Source organism: Sander lucioperca, chromosome 1 (genome assembly GCF_008315115.2).
Source record: "Sander lucioperca isolate FBNREF2018 chromosome 1, SLUC_FBN_1.2, whole genome shotgun sequence".
NCBI lineage: Eukaryota > Metazoa > Chordata > Actinopteri > Perciformes > Percidae > Sander > Sander lucioperca.
Genome location: NC_050173.1, coordinates 51965456 through 51992558, shown reverse-complemented (window position 1 = coordinate 51992558; position 27103 = coordinate 51965456). Strand labels below are relative to the sequence as shown.

The following is a 27103-nucleotide window of genomic DNA, read 5'->3' as shown; positions in this document are numbered from 1 at the left end:
GTACTCCTTTGACATAACTTTTTTGTCGATAGCTGACGCTGAGAGACACTGACAGGTGTCAGTATTTGACAAGTTGGGCAACACATTCTCACTCCCAGTGCGTTTGCCATTTTTTCTTGACGCAAAAAGTCCCTCCAAAAATTAGTCGGGACTCTTGTTGTCACTATTTGACGCTCTCGGGACACGCAACGAGCCCTTTGGCGTCATATTTAGACGCTCTGTGTCAAAACTTGTGGTGTCACTATTTGACGCTCCAACAGATTCTCACTCCCATCGCGTAAAATACGGGCGCTTAGTCAGTTGCCTTTGGCGTTGTTACTGACACTAAAAGTCTCCTTTAGCGTCATATCTAAACACGCTTTATCTAAACGCGCTTGGTTGGAACTGTTGGCGTCACTTTTGACGCAGTTAGGTTAAGGAAAAGGTGGTGGGTGGACTTACGTTTCCATGACAGAACGGGATGGTTGGGTTTAGTAAAAGAAGAACGGGACGGTTGGGTTTAGGAAACGTGACACGCAGTACACGATCCCCGGTCTCCTGGGTGAAAGTCCTGTGTTGTTTGACCTATCCACCCCCCCAACCAACCTCCCCATGCAGATTTTCGGCCTTTCATACTACTCGCTACCGTAGTCGTTCTTAGTGCTACGTCATCTTTAAACCCCGTGTAGCTGCTGCTCTCTCCGGTTCATTCTACACACGCGCTGAAAGGCGCTTTTTGCGTCGCTTCTGATGCTGACAACCGGCCAAACGTCCGTATTTTACGAGTTCGGAGTGAGAACGGGTTGGACGCTCTGGGTCGGGACTGACATGTGGCACAAGAACAGTTAGGTTTAGGAAAAGATCGTGGTTGGGATTACAAAATGTACGTTTCAATGACACGCGGGACAAGAACTGGACAAGAACGGTCCTGTGTTGTCCACCACCCCAACCAACCTCCCTAGGCGGATTTTCGCTCTTCCATACTGCTCACTACCGTTGTCGCTCTTATTACTACGCCATCTTACTGCGTACGCGGTCAAGCTGCTTCTCTGCCCGGTGAGTTCAGTACAGACGCTGAAGGGTGATTTTAGCGTTGGTATCTGACGCTGAGAGCCACTGACCAAGCGTCAGTATTTGACGACTTGGGAGTGAGAACGGGTTGACAAAGCCCAGCCGTCCCAGAAATCCTGTTTCATCTAGCATTTTCAGCTCTAATGACAAGTGAGAACAGCACCTTTCTACAAAGCAGACACACAAAGCAGTTGATGTTTGTTCACACCTTGATTTCTTGCCAAATGTCGTATTAAAAATGTGGGTTAGCCCACCAGGGGAAGTGATTTGTTTCTCAGAGTTAAAACGTAGACACTCATCAAACAATAAGATGCTTTGGATGAAAGGCAACCACCAAATGTTTATTTTTTTATTTTTTGTGGCACAATAAGAGGCAGTCAACTGTGATGCACTGTCTAGACTAGGCTGCACATCATTCCCCAATCAATCCAGGAGAAGAGCCCCAGATGGTTATTATTCTCATTCAGTTAAAAGAAGTGCTAGTTTTTGTTATATATGCTGCTTTTGTCTGAAAAATAAGTACCCACTTATTCTTGAATGTTTATGTCTAGGGCTGTAGCTGCCATTAAGCACACTGAGGTCGAGTCTTCTGTAATATTTAGTGGAATCTTTGAGCGGTTTGGTGGCCTTGGGGGAGTTTCTATGCAGTTATTCAGACATGTTGAGTCAGTATTTTTGAGAGCCGGTATGTTTAGTTCACCAGACTTGTTTGCTGAGCAGCAGGCTTTGAAACAACATTTAGACATTTATGTTTGGAAACTAAATGGTAACACTTTATTTTGTGGTCAGGTTTCCTTATTATTTCATAGAAATGTGATTTGGTTGTAATTAGAGGGAAAACCGAGACAAAGTTCTGAGACCTCAGTATTTCTAAACTCCTGGCTACGGCCTGCCTATGTCAAAATAAAGCATTTTTTCATCCACTACTGTTACGTGAATATTAGGAGTTGGGCTCATCGAGACAAACAGTTGGTGGCGCTAATTCTCCAGTCAGCTGCCATTAAACCGTTGCAGAAAAAGAAGGCGCATCAAGATGACAAAATTAAAAGAGCACCAGTCAAATCTGAAAGGAATAAAAACGATTTTGGAAAACGTGATGGAAATATTGTGTTTCTGTTGGTAGAAGGAGGTTACAGTCTCCTCATCATACAACCCTTAAATTCCCATACAACTAAACTGCATTCTCAATAAATTAGTTTCGAGGGAAACTTAATATTTTCTCCAGGATTACGTTTGTTTCAACTCGTCATCGTACCGCGTAACGCACAGGCACACATTGTGAAACGGTCGCAGCTTTAATCACGCGGTTAAAGCAACACTAAAGCACTTTCCCCGACAGGTTACAGGTTGGATGCGGAATTGTCCATTACCGCTGTCGTAATGTCTCATTATGTCTCATTCAAACTACAGATCCGCTACCCAATCTGGCAAACTTGCATAGTGCGGTTATAGCCGATAGAGGGCCGCAAAGCAAATGCAGAAGAGCCGTTCACCCTGTTACGAGTTGATGAACCACTGAAATGATTTTGGAAACATTATTTTAAGGTACATTATTTTGGTGCAAGTTTGCCAGATCGGGTAGCAGATTGGTATTTCGAATGAGACATAAGAATAATGGTAACGGTAATGGACAATTCTGCTTCCAACCTGTAGGGGGCCGAAGAGGAAAAGTGCTTTAGTGTTGCTGTAACCTTGTGAATTAAAACAAAACTTTTTGGTAAGGTTTAGGAAAAGATGATGGTTTGGGTTTGTGATGATATAAGTTAAAGTACATAATGAAATTAAAATAAGTCAACATTGACTTTTGGTTTCACATGGGACACGAACAGCGGTCTCTTGGGTGAAAGTCCCAGGTTTGTTTGACCCATCCATCCACCTGACCTCCTCCCTACGTGGACTTTGATACGCCAAAGACTAAATGTAATCCAGCACAAAATATCCTTCCCTTGAAACGTCATTGAGAATGTTGTAGTTGTAGTTGTTGTATGGGAACGTCATTTTTAGGAGACAAAGGCTGCATCCCACACATCTGATGTTTTTCTCTGCCTCTACTTCTCGTCTCTCCAGTGGAGCAAAAGTCTTTCTATTGTGGCATTTTGCTTTGATTCAGCCAAGCTGACTATATTTTAACTTTTTTGTTTTTTGATGCACAAATTGAACAGTTGAATGTTGAAAAAAGTGACAAAAACGTCAGCAAAAGCTTCAAAAACGTCGGGAAAAGTAACAAACAACAAAAGTAATAAAAAAAACAGACTTGACCGATCAGTTTCGACTATGTAAATTCTTATTTAAGGACACCACAATCTATTTTTTATTTATTTTTTTACAGCTTGTGTTGTCCCTAAGTTCATCAGTGAATGAATGCCGATTTTAGGATGATCAGCTCGTTACAGATGTTACTCTTACAGCCTTGTCTTTAGCTCTCCTGTTGTAATTCCTTCCACTTGCCTGCAGTGATATACTGCCAATGTTTTGTTTGTACGTGCATCAATAACTTTCTCAGGTTATTTAGAAGGAATGTGAATGGAAGAAATTTAAATCTTCCTGTTTGGAATGAAAGCTGAATGTAATGAGCAGTAACTTCCTTAATGGGAATCGTATATCTGATTACATTTCTTGTTTTAGTGTGATGCTGATTTACCAGCCGGCAACAGCCATGAAAACAAAAATTCAAACTCAGACAAACAAGATCTTGCTATTCTCTGTAGACACTTGCATTGTTTAGCAAAATCTGAATCTAAATCAAACAGATTATGAAGTGGAACTGGCAGCGCAAAGGGAAGACTGAAACACAAATACAAACATGTATACATGGAGATTAACTCAATGCTTTGCCAATATTGTTTCAACTGTGATGCTAATAGAGAAAAGTCAGGTGACAATTTAATTGAAATTGAAAGAGACAGGAGGGAGAGACAGAAGAGACGAGTAATGTTAGAAGAAGAAAAATGGGGGACACTGCATTTATACAGTATCTGTCACCGTGTGTGTGTGTGTGTGTTGCCTCAGGAACAGTTGATGGATTTGCTGCTTGACTGCTCACACAGATTGGTGCCTGCTGTGATGGCAGCCTTGAACTGAAATTACACACACACACACACACACACACACACACACATACATACACAAAGAGAACTTCACATAATTGCAATTTCTGTGTGTGCGTTTGTGTGTACTCTTAAGTTGGGACGAGCGGGTGTGTTGCCTCTAGGAGGCCATTTCAAAGCACCGTGGAAGGATGGATGAACACAAGGCCAGCCAAAGCAGCATGAATGAGACAATTGCAAATTAATCAGGTTCAAAACGCTGTGTTTATGCATTCATTAATAGCCATTTATTATATTCTGTGTCATTGTTATTGAAACCATTGCAGGGTGGCTGGCTTCCCAAATTATTATCCTTTTTAAGAATTGGTGAAATGAGACACAGCACAGATAAACAAAGATTACAGAGATTCATTTACTGTATACAGCTTAGTGAGAGTTCTGTGTTCCTTAAGAGTTTGATGATACGTTCTGCTAATTGAGGCAGTTGGAGTAGATTAAGGAATGCTCTTCATGTTGTTTTGTATAACAGTGGCGATAATTCCCCCTCCCCACACCTCTAAATCAAGTCCATGACTGAGATAAATGCATTGTCTTTAAATTTGTGGTGAGGATGTGTATTTTGTTTCACTGGGCTGAAGCGTAGAGGACATTTTCTGAGCAGCAAGGCAGGTTGTGCAAACTTGCCAACTTTACCACAGGAAATAACAGCAGATAGTGCAGGAGTAAGATGCTATGGGTGTGGTGGAATTTTCAGAAACACCATGTTGTGGTATGATGAGACAAAGGGATAACTTAGACAACATAAGGGCCATTCCTTGGTGAGAGATATATGCATCTGGGGGAGACAGAGGAACCTCAAAGTTGAGTTGGGGATGGCACTACACAATAACACATTGTGGTTAAACTGTACTGTTTGCCTCATTTCTCTAGCCTGGAAATTCACACCCAAATCCGAAAGATTAAGGTTCTGGCTGGGAGTAATGAAAATGGCCCAACTCAAGGGGCGACACCAAGCATGCATTTGAAAATATCACTGCACGCAATTGGATAACACTACGACCAATGTTTACTGACTGATTCCGGACTTCGACGTCGCAGCACTGTCGTCATCTGTTTAGCTCGCCTCTGGCCCGCCTATATCAGATACACCGATGTGATTGGTGCAGCTCGGCTCCAAGGGCATAGTTAATGAGCATCATTACTAATTGCCAGAGTGACTCTCTGAGCAAATTCAAATTGTGCTCTCGCTCTCCAGGGTATCATTTCTCCTCGATCGAGTTCAATAAATGCTTCTGTATAAGTCAACAAAGTCTCCCTAACATTCATGCATCCAGAAGTCGTCCAGAGTATTTCTATAACAATGGGTTGTGAACTAGAAACATGCAGGTTCTCCACTACAACACAATATTATTTCAAAAATGAAAAAGCATTTTAAAGTAGAAATCAGCAGTAGCTAGCAATTGATTAGTAGTTGAAATTCAGTATTGTGAAGTTGTATGCTATGTGAGGCAGGAAATCAATGATTTACTATAAAAGTATAAGTAAGATTCATACGTATACTTTTTAAATCGTAACCACAACATGTAGTGAAAGGCCATTACCCAGGATGACTAGGCCAGTACTCAGCTTCTTTAATCCAAAGAAAAGGTAAACAAACTTACCTCGCAGGTACCAGTTGGTTCAAAGTAAAGCAAAATATATCATTGTAAAGCTTACACCAGAAAAACAGCAGCTGTACTGACTACTTTACTATATTAGAATGGCTCTTAACCAAACATCCACATCAATAAATCAAAAATAATTGTCCAGCACCCCTTTATGGGAATGGCAAACAAACAATTCAGCTCACTCACAGGCCAAGTTATTCAAACTAGACTGATGTGAAAGTTACAATCTTGAATTAAGGGCAAAAAAGAAAGCCAAGTCCCAGCAGGTGCCTTAAAGTGCTCATATTATGCTCATTTTCAGGTTCATAATTGTATTTAGAGGTTATATCAGAATAGGTTTACATGGTTTAATTTTCAAAAAACACCATATATTTGTTGTACTGCACATTGCTGCAGCTCCTCTTTTCACCCTGTGTGTTGAGCTCTCTGTTTAAGCTAGAGAGTGAGACATCTCACTTCTGTTCCATCTTTGTTGGGAGTCGCACATGCGCAGTAGTTAGGTAAGGACTACTAGCCATTAAGAATCAGAGTATGAGGGCGTGCCACGCTAGCAGCTAGGCTAGCATTAGTTATAATGCTAGCCTAGCTGCTAGCGTGGCACGTTACAAAGTGACGCACATTTGTCACGGACAGCCTGGTCTCGCAAAATTCCGTGAAATGATCACAAACTGTTAACACCGCATTATTGTTTTCCGTGGTGGTCACACGGAATTTTCACACATTCCATGCCACCACCAAGGAAAACAATACCAAAGTAAAGTCAATGAGAAGATGACGTAGCATTAAGAGCGATTACGGTAGCGAGTAGTATGAAAGCCCGAAAATCCACGTAAGGAGGTTGGGGTGGTGGATGGGTCAAACACAGGACTTTCACCCAGGAGACCGGGGATCGTGTCCCGCGTGTTATATTTCCTAAACTGAACTGTCACTTTCTTGTTTTACTAAATGCAACCGTCCCGTTCTTCTTTTCCTAAACTCAACCGTCCGTTGTTATTTTCCTAAACCCAACTGTCCCGTTGTCCCGCCACAACCTTTTCCTTAACTTAATTTCACAGAATTGTTCCGTGGGCCCATCACGGAATTGTCTGCGATTCCGTGAACCTGCCACATATTTTGAGTTAAGGGGCCGCGTTCATTTCACTGAATTCTGTGAGATCAGGTTGGTCACGGAAGTAAAGGCTGGACTACAATAGAGCTGTTTGGAGCAGTTTGTGAACAGTGTTTTCTGTTGGAGATGGTAACTCCCTTTGGGGTGGACTTTGGACTTTTTCACTTTGTAAACCTATAACGTGCACAAAAAAGATATATAACACAATAAAGGAAAGGGAAAAAGCAAAAAAGCATAATATGAGCACTTTAAATAACAGTGATTGAGTAAAACTGGCAGAGTTTTACTCAATCACGCAGTCGTCTTACTGAGTCAGTAAGACGACAGGGCTTTATTTAATAGTGAGGAAGTTGTTCATTTCAAAAACTATCCACCAGGCTGCCAGTTAAGGAAATTATAATGGTTGTTTTTTTTTAGCAGTTGTAACGTTTGATATTTGTACCTGCCAAATTGATTTATACCTGTCAATTTGGCTGAAAAATGTTTGGAGTCAATGAAAAAAGGTAAAATTCTCATCTGAAACGTTTGCCCAAATACTAGAAAGAATGTGATAAACCACATTTACAGAGAAAGTAGAACTTGCGTCCGTTGATGGTTTTGTCACAGTGGATTTGGAAAGAAATGATCCTTTGATTTTCCAAATTATTTTATATACAAGCACATAAAACACAAGACATCTTTATTTCTTTCTTTGTTTCTTTCTTTCTTTCTTTTTTTCTTTCTTCTGTAGTGGAGCATCGGGGAGCAGCAGTGAATCAGAGAGCAGCTCAGAGTCGGACACAGACGAATCAGAGAGCAGCTCCAGTGACAGCGAGTATAATCAGGCCTCCCGCACGCACACTCCAGAGGTAGGATGACAACTACAAGGATGAAACTCTGTGAACACTGTGAATAGCATGAGTTTGTGGATGAAATGTATGAAATGGATAACTTAAGGAAACCTTTATTTCCATGTGAAGAAACAAGCCAAATTCATTGCTTTTTGTAAAAGGAAATGGCTATGTAACAAATGTCAAAAATCTCTAATGCATTTGTAATATTCAATATTATGTGTAATGGATTGCGAAATGTAAAAAATAAGTGTATATTTGTATGTAATTATGGATCGATGGTGTTTTAAGCCCCCAACGTCGACTTCAATGCAGCGCTGCAACCGTTGACTTCAAGGCCCCTAACCCTAACCATTGCCTAATCCTAGTGCCTTCCAGGCAGCGCTGCCTGGAAGATGATGTTGGGGGCTTAAAACACCAAACACTGTAATTATGTGTATAGATTTGTATGTTTAAGCAGCTGTCTCAGTGTTAGATCACATTGCAGTAATTCAGCAGTAATTAATTCCTGTGGTCCATAGTGACTTAGCCTGGCTCAACGGATGTACGTACATCGCTGGGATAAAGATCCGGTGCGTCTGATTAATTACGCGCCGGATGTCCATGCCTTTCCGATATCTCCACTATCTATTTTGCAAGGGCATCGTCGCTGCATCCGGGGTTTGGCACTGTCCCAGGTTGTGATTGTGTTTAAAGAACTACTAAAAAGCCGGAGCATTTTCCCCCCATCACAGAATAGATGAGCGGTGTAGCCAGACCATACTCCAGCACTGATATAGCACTGAGCAGATAGTTCTAGCAATACAAGAACACGTGACTTAAAATTGCATATAACCGGGCGCCCAGATAGCTCATCAGTTGGTAGAGCAGGCGCCCATATACAGAGGTTTACCCCTCGAAGCAAGGGGGCCCGGGTTCGACCCCGACCTGCGGCCCTTTGCTGCATGTCATTCCCCCTCTCTGTCCCCTTTCATGTCTTCAGCTGTCCTGTCAAAATAAAGGCCGAAAATTCCCAAAGAAATAATCTTAAAAAAAAACAATTGTAACCAATTGTTCAATAAAAAAATCAATACAGTTGCCAACTGCATATTTCTAGCCCCAGGTTGGAGAAAACCAATCATTACTGGAGTCAGATTTTGTTTATGCCAGCTGCTTGCTGGTTCCCTTTTTTTTTTTAAAGGCAGAGGTAACATAAACTTTTGTTACAGAAATCCCAATCATGAAGCAGTCATTCAACAATTGGCAGTAAACTATATTCACAGTGTCCTATGTGTCTCCAGCTCTGACAAGTGCCTCCGATTTAGTTTACATTTCACAAAGAGACAGATGCACTTTCACTGGCTTTTCTTTGTTCTTCCTGATTCACCACTATTTTTCTTCAGAGTGTGTCTGACTGCCTGTACATTAAATGGTCTCTTCCCACGGTCTCTGGGCGGTGTTCTAAAAGCCATAAAACTCCAACTGCATGGAGCTGAATTATACGATTATTTATCACATTATTTTAATGGCTCAACGCTGCCTGGATTCAAAGGCTTATGCAGTCATACCCACTGAGAGCAAGAGAGAGAGACATGCAGAAAAAGAGGAAGAAAATCATGTAGTAGCACGTAACACATATGCAACGATACGTTAAAACAATCCACAACAGATTCATTTAATAAATAGAGCTACTTCCAGATCTCATTAAAAAAAATTATATTTCTGCCTACAAAAAACTGCTTTTAAAGCATCAAAGAAAGTCACATCTGTAACTTCCCTTGAGGTTTTCAGATTGCATTTTATGTTGCTATGAGAGTGGCACTATAGATATTACCATCCTAGTCTATATATCTATGACCTTCCATTTCAGGGATTGCTCCATTGCCGCCGGATATAACGGATAACGGATATCCGTTAGCTTCTGCTTTCTTTGTGTTGGCATTTTAAACTCCGGTGGATTTCTGAGGACTATGGTTAACTGCTCCTCAGATCTCTGCAGGGTAAATCCAGACAGCTAGCTAGACTATCTGTCCAATTTGTCCAAATCTGTCCAAAGAAAAACAGTTTTCTGTTGCACGACTAAAACAATCTTTGAACGTTCACATGTTCCATAGCCTGGTTGACACCAGACCCTTCTCAGTTGTAACTAAGAGTGGGTCTGGGGAAGGTTCATTCACAGCGCATTTCCAAAGGAGCGTCGCCAACGGACGCCGCTCAAAAGCCTCTGGGCGCAGTTGGATAGTCCTTCAACCAATCAGACCAACGATCCGGGTGACGTAGCAGTGACAGCGGCATCAACGGGTTGCTGCGCTTCGGTGGCCGTCATGTTGAATGTAAACAAAAAGCTGCTTGCCGTCACTGCGCTATCGTCCTCGTGTAAAGCCCGCCTCAACGGTTGTGATTGGTGCCTCGATTTGGAAAAATTGGAAATGGGCTTGAATGGGCTCTTGGCCAGACTGACTTGCAGAACAAATCTCAAATTTGCCGGAAGTTCGTTAGGGTTTACCCAGGCTACATGTTCCACCAAAACAAGTTCCTTCCCGAGGCTGATTTGCAGAGCATGTTTTTCTCCTCCTCAGTGCTGTGGAGAAAGGTCTGGCAATGCAAGACTACTACCATCCTAATAAAATGGAGGTGTTGTGTATTTTTTCCATGTAGCCTGAGCCCCCCTCTGCCAACAAGTGGCAGCTGGACAGCTGGTTGAACAAGGTCCAAGCTCAAACCAAGCCTCTGGTTCCCCCACAGAAAGAACATGGCACAGGTTGGTATGGACAGTTACATCTACTGTGTCTAACAGCAACTATGGTATTTAACCCTTGTGTTGTCTTCAGCTCAAATTTGACCCGTTCCTCAAAATGTCTATATCACAAATATGGGTTTCTCTTTAACTACCTAATTTTAATTACCCAAAAATAACATGGATGGATGATCCCATACAACGCGCTTTGCGAGTACAACAAAAGATCGACTCTCTACTTTCATTGAATTTTGGATGTTTTATTAAATTTTTTTGCATTCGAAAAGAATTTGAAATGTTTCGGAACAGTATCCTCGCTGAACGTTGCCCCTTCTGTGATTATCCTTCCTTTAATATTAGTCTAAATATTTCATAATTTCTGCTTCTTCAACTCAAGAATTAGGTATAGTTTACTATAAATTAGGTTTTTAATTGACCCTGAATTCCAAAAATAAGTGTAAAACTATAGTGGTAGTAAGTTGGTGTTAGTGGTGTTTATACATAGTGAACAGATGCGTTAAACTGCAAAAAAAGCACCATTGGCACCATTGAAAAAGGTGCCAAAAGTATCAAAAAAAGAGACCAAAACGTCATAGAAAGTGTTGATTTTCCAGAAGACAACAGGTTAATAAAAATCTGATCCAATGGTCTTCTGGCCAGGCTCCGTTACCCAGGGTCCGGGGACTTTCTCTCCAGGGAATGAAGCACCAGGAGTGGGTGCGGCCGCCAAGACCAAGCCCTGCGCATCCAGCAGCACCCCTGTTCCAGCTGCACCAACGGTGGAACACAAGGATACAAAGGGAGCCTTCTGGTAGGAGCTATGACTGAATTTGTTGGAAATTTGCCAAAATAGCTTTGATAAATACATCTGTTGGATGAAATAATAAATAAATTAATTACACACTGACAGAAGGATCAACAAATTGTAGGCCAGTGGTGGAAGAAGTATTCAGATCCTTTACTTAAGTAAAAGTACTAATACCACATTAAACTGCATTGAACATATTACTTAAGTAAACGTATGTATCATCAGGAAAATGTATTAAAAGTTAAAGTACTTAATGCGGAAAAATCTTCACATTTTAGAACCTGGAAACGATCAAAACAGTTCTGTAAATAAAGTGTTTGATCGTCTGATCATTTCTGCTCTACTTGTAGGCCTGTATATTCATGGGTACTTTAATTTATAATAAAACATCAGATTTTATGAACTACGTGTGTTTTGTGTGCAAAAATCTTAATTTGTAAAGTAACTAGCTGTCAGATGAATGTAGTGGAGTAAAAAGTCCAATATTTCTCTCTGAGACGTAGCGGAGTAGAAGTAGAAAGTGGCATGAGAAGAAAAGACTCGTTAAGTACTAGTACCTCAAATTCGTATTTGTTGTAGGCAACAACTGACAAAAATGTGTCTCTAACCATAAAAAGACAAATCCATTCCTGCTTCCCGCAGCCCAGGCAGAGAGAAGGCCAAGGCCAAGCTCAGCCAGAAGGCCTCAGGGGAGGGCCAGAGGCCGAAGATGAGGATGTCACCGGGCCTGTTGTCAGTGCCAGAGGTCCCAACCCCGAGGAGGATCACCACGGGGAAAAAACAGCCCAGACGGACGGAGAGGTCCAACAGTGTGGAGGATAATCCCAGCCAGACATGGAGCAGAACGAATCAGCATAGGTAAGGGACGGAGGACAAACACCCATCCTTAACATCTTGGCTTAGTTGATTACTTGTAGACCTAGTTTCAGTTTAGTTTATTGGGTTACACATATACAAATACTACAGATTAATATACACATAATCAATCAAAGATGTGATGGAGAGATGCAAAAAAACTCAGAGGGGCTTAATCTGGGCACTCTCCAATGCATACTCCAATTAAAATAGACATAAACTAAAATACTTAAAAAAATTTAAAAAAAAAAAACAAAAGAATGAGAGAAAAAAAGAAGAAAAAGCCTAAACTGAAATCAAATACAATATCAAAACATCAGAATAAATACAAAAGGTAAAATAATATTAGGAGTTACATGGGTTGTTTACAAAGATATTCCATAGGGATAACATTGCACATTGCTTAGACTTACGTATTATTCATTTAAAATGTAAAATGATTAGTATTTATTAGTGAATCGTGGTAATCACTGATAAAAAAACACAAACTACATTCTTCATTCTTTGTAAGGGAGCCCTATTTCAATATATATATTATTATTATTATTATTATTATTTTTTACCGTGAGAAAATAATATGTGCCAGGTCCAGATGTGTATGAGGAGGTCATTTGGATACAACCCTAGTACGCTTTTTTGAGCAGTCTAAAGCTTTTTTTGATGCGTCACAGAGAACTGCTGTTCCAGGTGGTGGCTGTATAGTCAAAATGGCATTAAACCTGAGGCCCAGCCCTTTCTCGGCCAACTAGTTAGTCTTTTAGTGCTTTCACGACCTCTTCCCAGAGCTTATTTAACTATAAATTGAGAAACCTCTGTACGTGTGTGTGTGTGTGTGTGTGTGTGTGCTTGTTTGACTATATTCGTGGGGTCCAAAAACCGGGAGTCCAGTATACTTGTGGGGTCCCGACAGCTTTGTGGGGCCAAAATGCTGGACCCCACAAGGTTAAAGGGCTGTTTGAGGGTTAAGACTTGGTTTTAGGATTAGGATTAGTTGATTAGGTTAGAATTAGGTTATGGTTAGGGTGAGGGTAAGGGTTAAGGTTAGGCATTTAGTTGTGATGGTTAAGGTTAGGGTAAGGGGCTAGGGAATGCATTATGTCAATGATGGGTCCCCACAAAGATAGTGCCACAAACCTGTGTGTGTGTGTCCGTTGTCTTTCAAATATCTCGAGAATCGTTCCGCCGATCTACTTTACACTTGGCGGGTGTATTGCTGGGTACTCGATGAACTTGCTGTTTGGACAGTGTGGAATATGAATAAATATGAATAAAACTAAGGGGCCACACAATAAAGGTTGAGAGAAAAAAATGCCGGTATAATGCTGGCTTCTCTTCTTCTGTGTCTACCCTTCACAACAAAAGCCCAGCTTGAATTAGCTCAGAGCATTTCGCTAAGAGAAAACTCAATAAAATTGCCAACACTAGATATCAAACAAAAGCCAGACACTATATAGTATTAAGTTGCAGTGAGCTGTAAATTTGTATATTTTGTGAGTAAAATCTGAATCTTCTGAAACCAGTAACGTTTCTCTGTCAGGTAAATGTAGTAGTACAATGTTTTCCTCTGAAGTAGAAGTACATAGTAAGTCAGTAGTATATAGGTACAATGGTTCTGGAGAACACGGTCCAAGCAATCGGTCTGGTTCCAAACAGGCACGTTTTGAACGGGCACTGCACTAGTTATTTAAAATGAAGAACAAAACGATTGTAAGATCTTATTTCTTGACCATTAATTTATATATTACAAGCTACATGTCACTTGTTATTGGTAAAACTATTACAATTACTGTTATTAAGGCAACACTGTCACTTAGTATGGAGAGCGTACAGAGGCTCCAGTGGATCACTGAGCTTTTTGGCAGCTATCCACTGAACACTGTCACTCACACATCTGTTGTGAAAAATGCTCCGATTGAGTAGATGCCATGCCAAACTGGCTGCTCAGCTTGATGTTAGGCTAATTGGAAGGAAAACACAGACTTCCTAGCTTCGTTTCTTTATTTTTTCCTCTCTCTTCTCTTCCCCTTTTCCATTTTGAAACTTTTCACATCCAAACAAGTTTAGCTGGAATGCATGCTGTTTTCAATTATTTCATGCTGTCTTGTATTTTTCTTTCATTTTAATGCACATTCACCCCCCTGCAGCTGGCAAAGGCAAGCATTATCGTCTCCTGTTTGCTCTGCTGCACGACAGTAGCGGTGCCTTGCTCAAGGGTGAATCTAATACGGATTGTGACGCTTCCTCGTGTTTTCTCACTGCAGCCCTGCAGCTAGGGAGAAGGACCTGTTGCCTCCCCCCTCCCTGGAGCTTCAAAACCCCCTGAGGCCACGAAGCAAACCCCCCAGCGGGAAGACCGCCCCCAGGAAAGAACCTCGCAGTGCCACCAACTCAAACAGCAACACTGTAACTCCACCAGCGGCTCTACAGCAAACCCCCGTGCCAATACCAGCTGTCAATGTAAGCCAGGTTAGTTTCTTCTCCAAGAGAGTTTTCTTCATATTTATTTATAATATATTATATTATATTTATATTAGTTAACAAGGAGATAACTAATTCATATTTCTTCTCAGTGATGGCTTGGTTGCTCATAATAATACTAATCTCTCAAAGTTAATCCTGTAATTATTTATGACTGCTAGGATGCTAATCCAACAATCCCTTTTTCATTCAAATGACTTCCTCAAGGAAGAAGTGCATGACACAAGCACCTTGGGACACTTAGCCTTCACTTCATCAACATCTGGAATATGCAAAGAAACAGTTTCAAACCGAGTGCTGCACACATGTAACACTGTCCGTGTATCCTGTAATGATCACTACATCCTTATTGTCTATGGATGATTTGTCAAAGCCATAAAATTCCACGGGATGAAAACTGTATTATTACACAACTATAATGGCTCAACACTGACTGGTTTTATCGAAATATGGAAAGTAAGAGAGGGAGTCCAAGAGATAGAACTGAAACCATCGACCGTCGTCTTAACCTATAATGAGTGAACACTCTGTGGTTTTATGAAGATTAGGGAGTTTCAGGGAGCGAGAAAGAAATAAACAGACAGACAGTAGTATATATATATATATATATATATATATATATATATATATATATATATAGAGGAGGTTTACTCCTCGACGCAGCAGCCGTGGGTTCGACTCCGACCTGCGGCCCTTTGCTGCATGTCATTCCTCCTTCTATCTCCCCTTTCATGTCTTCAGCTGTCCTGTGAAAATAAAGGCCTAAAAATAATCTTTAAAAAAAAAAATATTTTTTTATTAAATAAAATGAATTTAAAGCTATAGTGCGTAGTTTCTGTCGCCCCCATGAGGAATTCAAAGCAATGACAACAAAACTGTCATCGCGTCCACATGATACAAGCCTTCCGTGATCGTGCACGTGCCCCTGCCACCACCCCCACCCCTCCTCCACGCAGGTGCTAGTAGCCAAGGAGGACACGGAGGATTAAAAAAAACATGATGGGCTCTTCAGAAGAGGTAATTATCTCAACTCCACAGGATATTATTAGTAGTTTGTAAATATGTCCATAGTCATAAAAAATCCTGTAAATGTTGACCTTATGAAACTCGAGAGAAAAATCCGCTGAAGTAAGGTTGAGAGAGATGAATCCACACGCTTATCTCTGGAAGAACAAAAGAAGGGAACCAGTTCACACAACATACTCCAGAATGTATTTTAGGATGTGCCATGTTTTGATCTTCGTTTGAACTTTATGACACTGGTGTCTCCCATCATAACATCTGTTTGCTTTGTTTACTTTCTGTTTTTTATGCCGCCATTCTGAAAAAAATATGCTTAATAAAAAATTAAGGGAAATCAACAGACTGCCAGTCATAATACTGGCACATCAACAACTAGCTAAAGACCGCTTGTGTTACAGGCTTAGGCCTCCTGCACACTGCCTGCGTGGCGTGAGCGTGGCGTGAGCGCGGCGTTTCTGTTGCGTTTCTGTTGCGTGGCGTTTTCTATGTCTTTGCACACCAGAAACATGTCTGACATGGCGCTGCTGCTGCTAGCCTTGTCTGTACACATGTATGTTTCCCATTGATTACTCCACTCAAGCAGTAGTATACTTCATGTTAAACATAAATATATACTGATTTGATTACAGCAAAGACAACGTCGGCAGTATTGACGGCAAAATAGGCTACAGAATATTTCATTGAAAATCGATAATTATTTAAAAAAAAAATTTTTTTAATTACATTTATATCTGCATTTATGTCAAAACATCGAGACTTTCAAACATCAAAATGTAATTTTTTAAATGTATTTGTGTCAAAATGACATATAAACATCTTTTCGTATTCTATTTTATCTGGAAACGCTTCCAACATGCTTGCGTGTCGTGTGTAGGTGTCTGTCCTATTTCTAGCATACACGCGTTTTCGGCGCAGCTCGAGCCGCGCCTGAGACGTGCGTGTCACGCATGCAGTGTGTAAGCTCTAACCTGTTACCATGGGAGCCAAAATAAAAACGGACACGCCGCGCAGCCGACACGCTCATGCCACGCAGGCAGTGTGCCTTACGAAACAGCCCTGAGAGTGATGTGCCAGACCCTGACATGTGCCACCTCTGCAACAGCAGGCTGAGGCTCAGTCACGCTCACAGGCTTCACTTTGATTCATTCTCATATTTAATTCATTATTTAATGCCTACTTACCAACTTGTTTATTTTTGTTTTAAATAATCCGCTTCAGAAAAATAAAACAAAGGACAAAAGAATAATTCCACATATGCCACTATGAGGCTTTTAAAAAATGATACTTAACTCTGAAGGTCTGTCATTTCACATCCGTTGTGTCGTGGTTGATTCTACATTATTCACGTATAGAGTTGCATTACATCATCTGATGTCGACAACAACTTGTGGTACCAGGTGCTTTCCTCTATTTAGTTTTCCACTGCAGATAGAGCCACCTCAGTGTAGGGGGGGATTCTCAGCTGATTGCCAAAGCGACGCCGAGTGAAACTGCTGTGACATTATTTTCAATGCGACATTCTCTGGATTCTTTCATTGGCAACAATGTGCACTTTGTCTATTGTACGACATAGTGTATGTTGTGTATGTAGCGTATGGTGTAGTTATTTCCGGCTGACTTTTTTTTTTTAAATCTGGGGCGTGTATATTTTTTTTTGGTAGCTTGGATTTTTTTTTTTTATGGCGAGTTTGTGCAGGATGTCCTGTGTTGCACTAGTGATGGTTCTCTCTGACCAATCAGTGGTCTGCAGTGTTTTAACTCCACCTTCTAGGATCGGCTCTGTTCATATTGCCATGTTTTAAGTAGGGGTGCAAGATATATCGACTCAATATCGTTATCGCAATATCACGTTGCGCAGTATTATATCTAGGGGTGCAAGATATATCGACTCAATATCGTTATCGCAATATATCGAAAGTGTCACAATAAGTATGCAATATTTAGTTTATTATGTGGAGCGCTGCGTCCCGTCCGTTGGCTGTGTGGCTTAGTTGTGTTTGATTTAGAGCCCGCTTAAAACGCTATAATGATCATGTTTCATTGGCCAGTTACCGTGCCACTTGCACATGTTAGTGCACGTCAGCGCACGGGTCAACTACGTGACAAACCCAATGGAGCGTACCACGTGACGTGTGTGCATATTTCAATAGAGTGACGGTGTAAGTGAAGAAATAGATAGAGACAACAAGACGGAACGAATCAGAGAAGCGAAAGAAAAGTTGTGTCCTGTTCTCTTTATTTATTTATTTATTTATTTTATACTGTCCAACCAGTAAAACATGTCCTGTTCTGTAGACATGGTCCTTATTTATTTATTCATGTTGGACCAGTCCAATATGACAGTCAGTTGAAATAAACATTGTGTTGTAAGAAAACTTCTTTAATTTGTTATAAATCTATTTTGATGCGTTTTCCCGTAACTTTTGTAATTTTACATATGTTTAAAAAAAATTGAAATTAATATCAATATTGCAATATCACATTTTGTCGATATCGTGCAACCCTAGTTTTGAGACACTATGGGGGTAAAAAAAACGAAACACAAGCACTGAACTGTCCGGGAGTTTGTGTAATAGCTGAATGTTTCCTGCAACAACAACAAAGCACTCGCTACGTCTCGCTCGTCTCTTTTCTTTCTCGCTCTCCTCTGAATTAACCCTTGTGTTGTCCTCGGGTCAAATTTGACCCGTTTTAAAAGCTTTTTTAATATCACAAATATGGGTTTCTTTCAACCAAATGCCCCAAAATAACTTTGATGCATGCATGAACGTTGTATGGAATCCAAACAACATTCTTCACTGGTAAAATGAATCGTTACTTCCATTGAATTTGTCTTGTTTTATTCAATTTTATAGCATTTGAAAAAAATAATAATGGTTTTAAAACAGTGTCCTGACTAAACTTTGACATAAACCAGTCTGTGATCCTCTCAACATCCTCTCATCTTAACTATTAAGTCAAAGTAATTCATAATTTCTGCTTTTTTAAACTCAAAAATGAAGTATAATGTCATTTAAGTTAGGTTTATTGGCCATTAATGAAGCAAAGCGTTGAAGAAAGAAAACCGTCGGAAAAAGACCTACAAATTTGGACCCGGAAGGACAAGTTTATGGTCAACAGGAAGACGACGCTGGGATTAAAGCTGCCTTCAAGTGCAGTCGGAAACGTCCAAATCTATAAACGAGCTGACGGAAAACAGTTATTGTGAAATATAACATTTACTTGTGCTATATTGAGGGGTTTAATAACACAACAATATGTCACACTAATGGTCTGTTTGATAAGTGACACTGCAGCAAATCGCCGGATTGCTTTTTTTTTTTTTGTTGCTCTGAACGTAGCTTAAAGGTCCTATGGCATGCTGCTTTTTGGATGCTTTTATATAGGCCTTAGTGGTCCCCTAATACTGTATCTGAAGTCTCTTTTATATAGACCTTAGTGGTCCCCTAATACTGTATCTGAAGTCTCTTTTATATAGGCCTTAGTGGTCCCCTAATACTGTATCTGAAGTCTCTTTTATATAGACCTTAGTGGTCCCCTAATACTGTATCTGAAGTCTCTTTTATATAGACCTTAGTGGTCCCCTAATACTGTATCTGAAGTCTCTTTTATATAGACCTTAGTGGTCCCCTAATACTGTATCTGAAGTCTCTTTTATATAGACCTTAGTGGTCCCCTAATACTGTATCTGAAGTCTCTTTTATATAGGCCTTAGTGGTCCCCTAATACTGTATCTGAAGTCTCTTTTATATAGACCTTAGTGGTCCCCTAATACTGTATCTGAAGTCTCTTTTATATAGGCCTTAGTGGTCCCCTAATACTGTATCTGAAGTCTCTTTTATATAGACCTTAGTGGTCCCCTAATACTGTATCTGAAGTCTCTTTTATATAGACCTTAGTGGTCCCCTAATACTGTATCTGAAGTCTCTTTTATATAGGCCTTAGTGGTCCCCTAATACTGTATCTGAAGTCTCTTTTATATAGACCTTAGTGGTCCCCTAATACTGTATCTGAAGTCTCTTTTATATAGGCCTTAGTGGTCCCCTAATACTGTATCTGAAGTCTCTTTTATATAGACCTTAGTGGTCCCCTAATACTGTATCTGAAGTCTCTTTTATATAGACCTTAGTGGTCCCCTAATACTGTATCTGAAGTCTCTTTTATATAGACCTTAGTGGTCCCCTAATACTGTATCTGAAGTCTCTTTTATGTAGACCTTAGTGGTCCCCTAATACTGTATCTGAAGTCTCTTTTATATAGGCCTTAGTGGTCCCCTAATACTGTATCTGAAGTCTCTTTTATATAGACCTTAGTGGTCCCCTAATACTGTATCTGAAGTCTCTTTTATATAGGCCTTAGTGGTCCCCTAATACTGTATCTGAAGTCTCTTTTATATAGACCTTAGTGGTCCCCTAATACTGTATCTGAAGTCTCTTTTATATAGACCTTAGTGGTCCCCTAATACTGTATCTGAAGTCTCTTTTATATAGGCCTTAGTGGTCCCCTAATACTGTATCTGAAGTCTCTTTTATATAGGCCTTAGTGGTCCCCTAATACTGTATCTGAAGTCTCTTTTATATAGACCTTAGTGGTCCCCTAATACTGTATCTGAAGTCTCTTTTATATAGACCTTAGTGGTCCCCTAATACTGTATCTGAAGTCTCTTTTATATAGACCTTAGTGGTCCCCTAATACTGTATCTGAAGTGAGGGTGGGGGTGTGGCCTTGACCAAGTGCCATGCTTCACTTGTTTGCAAGCCATGATGTCGCTCTCTCTCTCATGGGCGGGCCAAATTCTCTGGGCGGGCAAAGCAGAGAAAGGGGAGGTAACCTTTCCCCTTATGACATCATAAAGGGAAGATTCCAGATCGGTCCATCTGAGCTTTCATTTTCTCAAAGGCAGAGCAGGATACCCAGGGCTTGGTTTATACCTATCGCCATTTCTAGCCACTGGGGGACCATAGGCAGGCTGGGGGAACGCATATTAATGTTAAAAAACCTCATAAAGTGAAATTTTCATGCCATGGGACCTTTAAGTAAGGCTACACTTGCACCAAGCTGAAAGACTTTGCCTGTGCTGTGGGTGCTGTCACGACACTTGATCCGCTGCCAGCCATAGCTGTGCAGAACAGCTGGCAGGACCGCTAATGTTGGTGTCGACAGCGAGAAGAGAAGATCTTTCCAGGAAACATTGCTGAAACTTGTGCTCAAGAAAGGAAAAGCTTTTGTCAGCAGTGTAAAGACCCATTCTAGTACAGGGGACAGTTTTTCTTTTCTTTCTTAACAAAACAAAACCTGGCGTTTGTTTGAAAATGGATTATGCAGATGGCAACATGCATTGGAATGATTTCAAAAGTTTGAGAAAAACTGCAGTGTGTCTGCCAAGCGAGTGGAACGTTAGCAGTATTTTCTTGGCTGCATCTATCTGTGTAGTTGCTTTCTCATGTCGATTTTGCACACACATCACTGCGACTTACTTCTTTTTGTCTCAAACAACAATCATTGATGATTTACATCTAAAATCAAGCATTCAACATCTGAGGGACTATTTTGATCGGATACAAAACGAGGTCAGAGATGCAATTGTAACTGCAGATATATCAAGAAAATAAACTAAGCAGACGCAGGCTGGTTCTTCTTGCTGGCGTGCATCATTCACACACATCCTTCACACAAGACGAATGTCAGGATGTTGAATTGAGGATGCACAAACAGCTATAAGACAGTTTATTCACTTATAGGATAAGGCTGGGTGATATTTTTTATTTTTCTTATAATCAACAAATCTTGAAATATTTTTAAATATTTTTGTTTTTGCAAAACCGGGACCCTGCAGAAAAAGTTTGGGAACCACTGCTTGCTTGTAACGTCCGGAGCAAATGGAGACAGAAAAGGTGGAGAGAACAAGAGAAAGAGTGTTATGATTTGTGGTGTGTGAACTGAGGCATCACGATGTCTTTCGTGATATCACGATAGCTGTCGACCATCAACCCTACAATGCAGCAATCAAGGCTGAAAACCATTGCTGCCACCAGTGAGGAGAACCTTTGAGTCGAATGATCTGTGATAAAGAGAAATAATTCAAAATAGGAAAAGGCATGTTTTAATTTGCATGTGACAAATATCAGGCTGCTTGCGCTCAGTTGTGTGCCTGGTGTGCAGTGAATACCACTGACATACAAAATTAGACAGTCAAACATGTTTCATTTCACTTCACAGATTAGTAGAACAAGCCTGTGCTGCCCAATTTGCATGTTATTATCACATGCTGTATCTTTAGCTTCCCTGATTATACTTTCTGTCAACTGCAGGGTTTTTTTTCCCACAGGGGCTTAAAAATGTATTGAGTGACAGCTTACAGGCAAGATTCTTCCATTGGGATAGTAAAAAGCTCTCTTTTTCATCATGATAGTAGTTTAGTATTTTACACAGTGGTGGATGAAGAGAGATTACATGAAGTTACATGTGTTTTTGTGTGCATTTTCCTGATTAACAGACAGCTGAATGGGCATTCTGATACCAAGCACAGTTTTTTTTACGAAATCACAGTTTATGTATTGTCCAATTTTCGAATGTTGAGTTGCCAGAGGGGATGACATGATGCCCAGAAGGGGAAGCAGCTCACTCCTTTTTGTCATTCTTGTCTCCAAAACAGGACAAGAGGAAACACAGAGGTCCAAGCACCAAAATCACACCCAAGTCCCGGGAATTCATCGAAACAGATTCCTCGTCCTCTGAATGCCATTCGGATTCGGAGGAAGCCGTCAAAAACCCCACTCTGCCACCTCAGACCACGCGCTCTGCGATGAACACACAGACTCTGTCCAACACACACGTGCACGCGCCTCTTCTCCCGTGCCTCGGCTCTGCTGTCAGTATGGGCAGCCTGGGGACATTCGGAGGGAAGGGACTTCGAGTCAAAGACGGTAGCAATGTGACCACTAATGGTAGCAGCGGTAGTAACAGTAGCATCAGCGCTGGTAGTAACGGCAGCAGTAGTAGCTGTAACTCGCTAAGCATTAGCAACCTAAGTGGTTCGTTTGGCACTTCTGTTCCTGATCCTGGAGGGTTAGGAGGACAGTCCAAAGACCCGGAGTCCATGTCCCCGCCTTCCAACATCGGACACGAGGCGCCTCTGTCCCCCTTGAGGGAATACCAAGGGATCCAGAGTTTATGGGTGAAAATTGACCTGAGTTTGCTCGGCAGGGTGCCTGGCCAGGGTTCGGGGGAAAGATCCAGAGTGGGAATGGCAGAAAGGGACGGAAGTGAAGGGAGGGACAGAGACAGAGAGAGACCAGGGGAGAGGGAGAGGATAGGCGTGGCCGAGAGAGAAAGACAGAAGCAGGCTGAGAGAGAGTGGCCCGGGCTGAGAGAGAGGCAGAAGTTACCTAAGGGGGAGAAACAGGAAGAGGAAAATGAGCGATTAGTGCAGGACAGAGAGAGGCAAGGTGACAGAGACAGATTAGCAGAGAGAGAGAGGCAGATGGACCGAGAGGACAGAGAAAGATTGGGGCTTGGGGAGAGGGAGAGGACGGGGAGGGACAGAGAGAAGGTATGCCAAGGTGTGGGGGTCCTGGACAACCCCCCTGTGCAAGAGCAGAGTAATCCCAGGCTGGCAGGGAGGATGGAGAGAGGAGAGAACGGAGGCAAACACAGGAGGCAGGCAGCTGGAAACATGGTGGTCCCAACAGAGAAACACACCAGCAAGAGCAAGAGGAAACACAAGGCACGGGATTCTCTCTGTTTAAGTCCCTAACCATTCTCTCCTATAATTATGCTCATATATTTTACTCTCAACCTCCCTGTGTCTCTGTGTCCCTTTCTCTCTCAAGTGTAAATACTGTACTTAGATATTGTGTTTTCTGCCCTCTTTATTCCAGTCGGACCACAGTGAGTCATCAGTCAACGGCAATAAGAAGCTGCGATTGGACAAAGACTGTCTGCTCCTCCCACCCTGCATCTCTCCAATACACAACCACAAGAACAGCTCCACAGAGTAAGTAGTAACGTACTGTACACAGGACTAAACAGCCAAACAAACATTTACAATATAATACTAGATACATTGTGTGTATCCTTGATCCCTATAACAAGTCTGCTGAATCATTTTTTTTCCTCATAAAACATTTAATAAGCTGAGATTTTGGAATCATTTAAAACCTACATTGTTAACATTCCTGTTTGCTTTCTAGCTGTCTTCCGCTTCATTGCCTTTGTTGGTGCATTGCTACATTTCTTGGCACAGTAGTCCACTTATCAACGATTGGTGGAGGTATAACGTGATACCGGCAGGACTATAGCCCCTTTCTTGCAAGCATTGCAACCCTGAACTTATCTAGACATTACCCGCAAGAGCGTGTGAGAACGCATATGTCCGAATCAGTTGGAGGGACAGTTGGACAAACGGCCAAGCTCCCTAGTACAAAGTCTGTGTAATGTTCGATTGAGCCCATGTATGAACAGAGCAGGTCATGGAGCAGGTTTCTGGAATATTTACCGCGATCAAGTGGACGTGTTAATGAAGTTTCTATCATGCAGCTGACGGGTTAGGCAAAGCCGGAAGAAAATATAACATTTCAAAAATATGAAAATGTCTAATTGGAGGGACGACGAGATAAGGGAATTTCTGTCGGGCGTCATGTCATCCCCTCTAGCAACTCAACATTCCGCACATACACACACAATATAACATATAAAACGGTCTGAAAATTGGATGATACATAAACTGTGATTTTGTCAAAAAACTGAATTCCCATTCAGCCCAAATAAAGTCCAAAGTCTAGTCATCAGTTTAAACTCTTAATCACCTTTCTACATAGTAGAGTATGGCAGATTGGAATGGCCCCAAAGAGGAGTGGTTTTGAACTCTTTTAACTTGATTTCCCAAAGATTTCCCATTAATGTCTATTGGGAATTTAGCGCTGTTTTTTTTTTTGCAATTTTCGTGAAAAGGCGAGTCTCTGAGAAAAGACATAACACACGACATGTATGAACAGCACAGGTCATGGAGTAGGTTTTTGGAATATTGACAGCGATCAAGAGGGCGTGTTAATGATGTTTCTCTCATGCGGCTGGCGGGTTAGGCAAAACCGGAAGAAAAAATACATTTAGAAAATATGAAAATGTATAATAATTGGAGGGACTGGGATTCACAGTCATTGTGAATCAAGATTTAAAGTACCGTATACCTACCAATGAAACTGGCTGCATGACATGACAAAATGTGAGAATAAAGTCATTCTTATTAACTGGAAAAAGGTTAAACTTTGACTTACCCCCATGCTTCCATTAAACCAGACACGACAGGTAATCAGACTAGAGTATTTTTAGGAAGGCTTACATTTTTTAATGTTTCGACGAAGTCACCGGAGAAGTGAATTGATCCACACTGTGACACGGGATTGACAAACTGAATTTCAGCTCTCCACGAGCATTATTAAAAACAGACTAAGCTCGGCTGTCGCTTTAAATAAGCCTCAACGTGACAGCTAAAGAGGAAATATTTTATACTGCACCTCAGCGTTATCAAAGCGTGTACAGCGGGCAAAGGTGGAAGGGAGAGGGGGGGTGACCTGGACTTGAACCCATGACGTTGTGCGGCAGATGTCTCCGGGTGTCTGTCTATCATCTAAGAGGCTTTTTATGGAAGCTGTGAAGTCGATGATCTGACATCGTGATGTGGCATTCAGCAATTTGCAAACCGTGACTTTTGACAGCTATTATCACCCTATTTTAATCAGACAGGTCTATTTTGACAACAGATAACATGAAAAGACATGTTAATGGTGGAGTGTTTAGCCCTGGAGAGTTTTGTTTTACCTTTGCTTGTTGAGCATTTGCGCATATGAAGTTTCAGTTAGGGCCATGAATAGTCTTAAAGGAACACGCCGACTTATTGGGACTTTGTCTTATTCACCATGAAACCAAAAAATATAAATTTTAGGGGTGTAAGGGTACACAAAAGTCACAGTTCGATGCAAATTTGGTACAGCGGGGGGAAATGAAATGCAATAGGATTCTGTTATTTATATTTATTTACCACACAACAGTGCAAGTGTCTAAAACAGACAAAATCCTGGGGACTGACGTAGCATTTCACCCACTAGCAACTTGGGTGAACTATTTTCATTATAAAACTAAAGAACATTTCAAACACTTTGTACGAACACTGAATAAATCCAAAAGGCAACAGGTCACTAGAGACCTTTTTCACGGCAGACATGTTGACATGTCATAGTCATAGACAGTGAAATAAATGGACACATCAACGCCATAGACTTCGACGGAGACCAGTGAAGTCATTTAGAAGCACTTTTCCGGTGATGGCTGAGCGTTACTGCGCAGCCTCAAACTGAGCTTGACGACGTAGATGTGACGTGAGCAACCTGTCTGAAAGTTGTAAGTCTTCTGGTAGCTGTGCCAAGAGGAATCTCAGTCATTCCCAATCATGATCAAAAACACATAACGTGAGATACAAGGTAATGGAGCCTTTTATACATTGTCGTGTTTCTTTAGAAATAAACAATGGACAACTAGAGCCTTTAAACGCTTCAGATGTAAAGTTATTCGCTGTCAAAGTGACGCCAAAATGAATGGGAGTCAATGGAATGCTAGTGGAAGGAGATGGCTTGTTAGCTTCAGAATCTCCCCATAGGAGGTACGCTTTCCGGATGCTCGCTTACCCCCTTGGTCATAGTAGGAAAAGCACAGGTGTATTCAAAACCATTAATGATGGCTGCATTCCACTTAGGAGAGGCCCTGGTGTTGTGCATGCTGACTCACTGAAATAGCTTACTGGGACACTTGATGGAATTGAGCCATCGTTAAGGTTATCAATTTCAGCTGTGCTTTTCCTACTATGACAAGTCAAAATGTCTGCAGTGGAAAAAGGTCCATAGGCTATCCAGGCCATAAAACTGAAAAGCATGCTATGATATTGAAAATGCGAAAATGCAACGATCCAATCACGATTGTTTTGTGGAGAACAAAGTGACAGCAAGCAGGGTTCAGTTCACAATGTCCTAAAGGTTTATTGAGACACACATGAAATATTCATTTTCTAACAGGCAATCCATTCACTTCGATAAAAAGTAGATAAATAGGAAAGAGGCGCCATAGGAAAGGAGGATTGGTTCAAGGTAGGTTCACACAGATAAATCTTCAGGAAGGAAAACAGTATAACAATTTATGATACCATTTTATGATACCATTTGAAACAGATGAGAGAGGCTTTGTTCAGAGTTTTCGCAGAATGGACTGTAACATATTCACAACTCAACAATTCAATTAGTTTCACCTTGGCCTTCACCTTTCACCTATATTTAAACATTCAAAGTAGGGCTGGACAATATAGCAATATTATATTGATATATGAGGCTAAATATTGTCTTAAATTTTGGATATCGTAATATATGACACAAGTGTTGTCTTTTCCTGGTTTTAAAGGCTGAATTACAGTAAAGTGATGTCATTTTCTGAACTTACCAGACTGTATATCTGTTCTATTATTTGCCTTTACCCA

General features: G+C 41.1%; 1 protein-coding gene across 2 annotated transcripts in view; it reads left to right on the top strand.

Annotated features, from left to right (window-relative positions):
• aff2 (AF4/FMR2 family, member 2) overlaps nt 1–27103 on the top strand; it is a 237628-nt gene that overhangs the window by 172825 nt on the left and 37700 nt on the right. For both annotated transcript variants that reach the window (XM_036005808.1, XM_031280093.2), the window contains exons 11-17: nt 7603–7720; nt 10340–10442; nt 11079–11229; nt 11869–12084; nt 14343–14547; nt 22238–23308; nt 23463–23578. In XM_036005808.1, the coding sequence (XP_035861701.1) occupies nt 7603–7720; nt 10340–10442; nt 11079–11229; nt 11869–12084; nt 14343–14547; nt 22238–23308; nt 23463–23578 (1980 nt within the window). The remainder of the gene's footprint in view (nt 1–7602; nt 7721–10339; nt 10443–11078; nt 11230–11868; nt 12085–14342; nt 14548–22237; nt 23309–23462; nt 23579–27103) is intronic.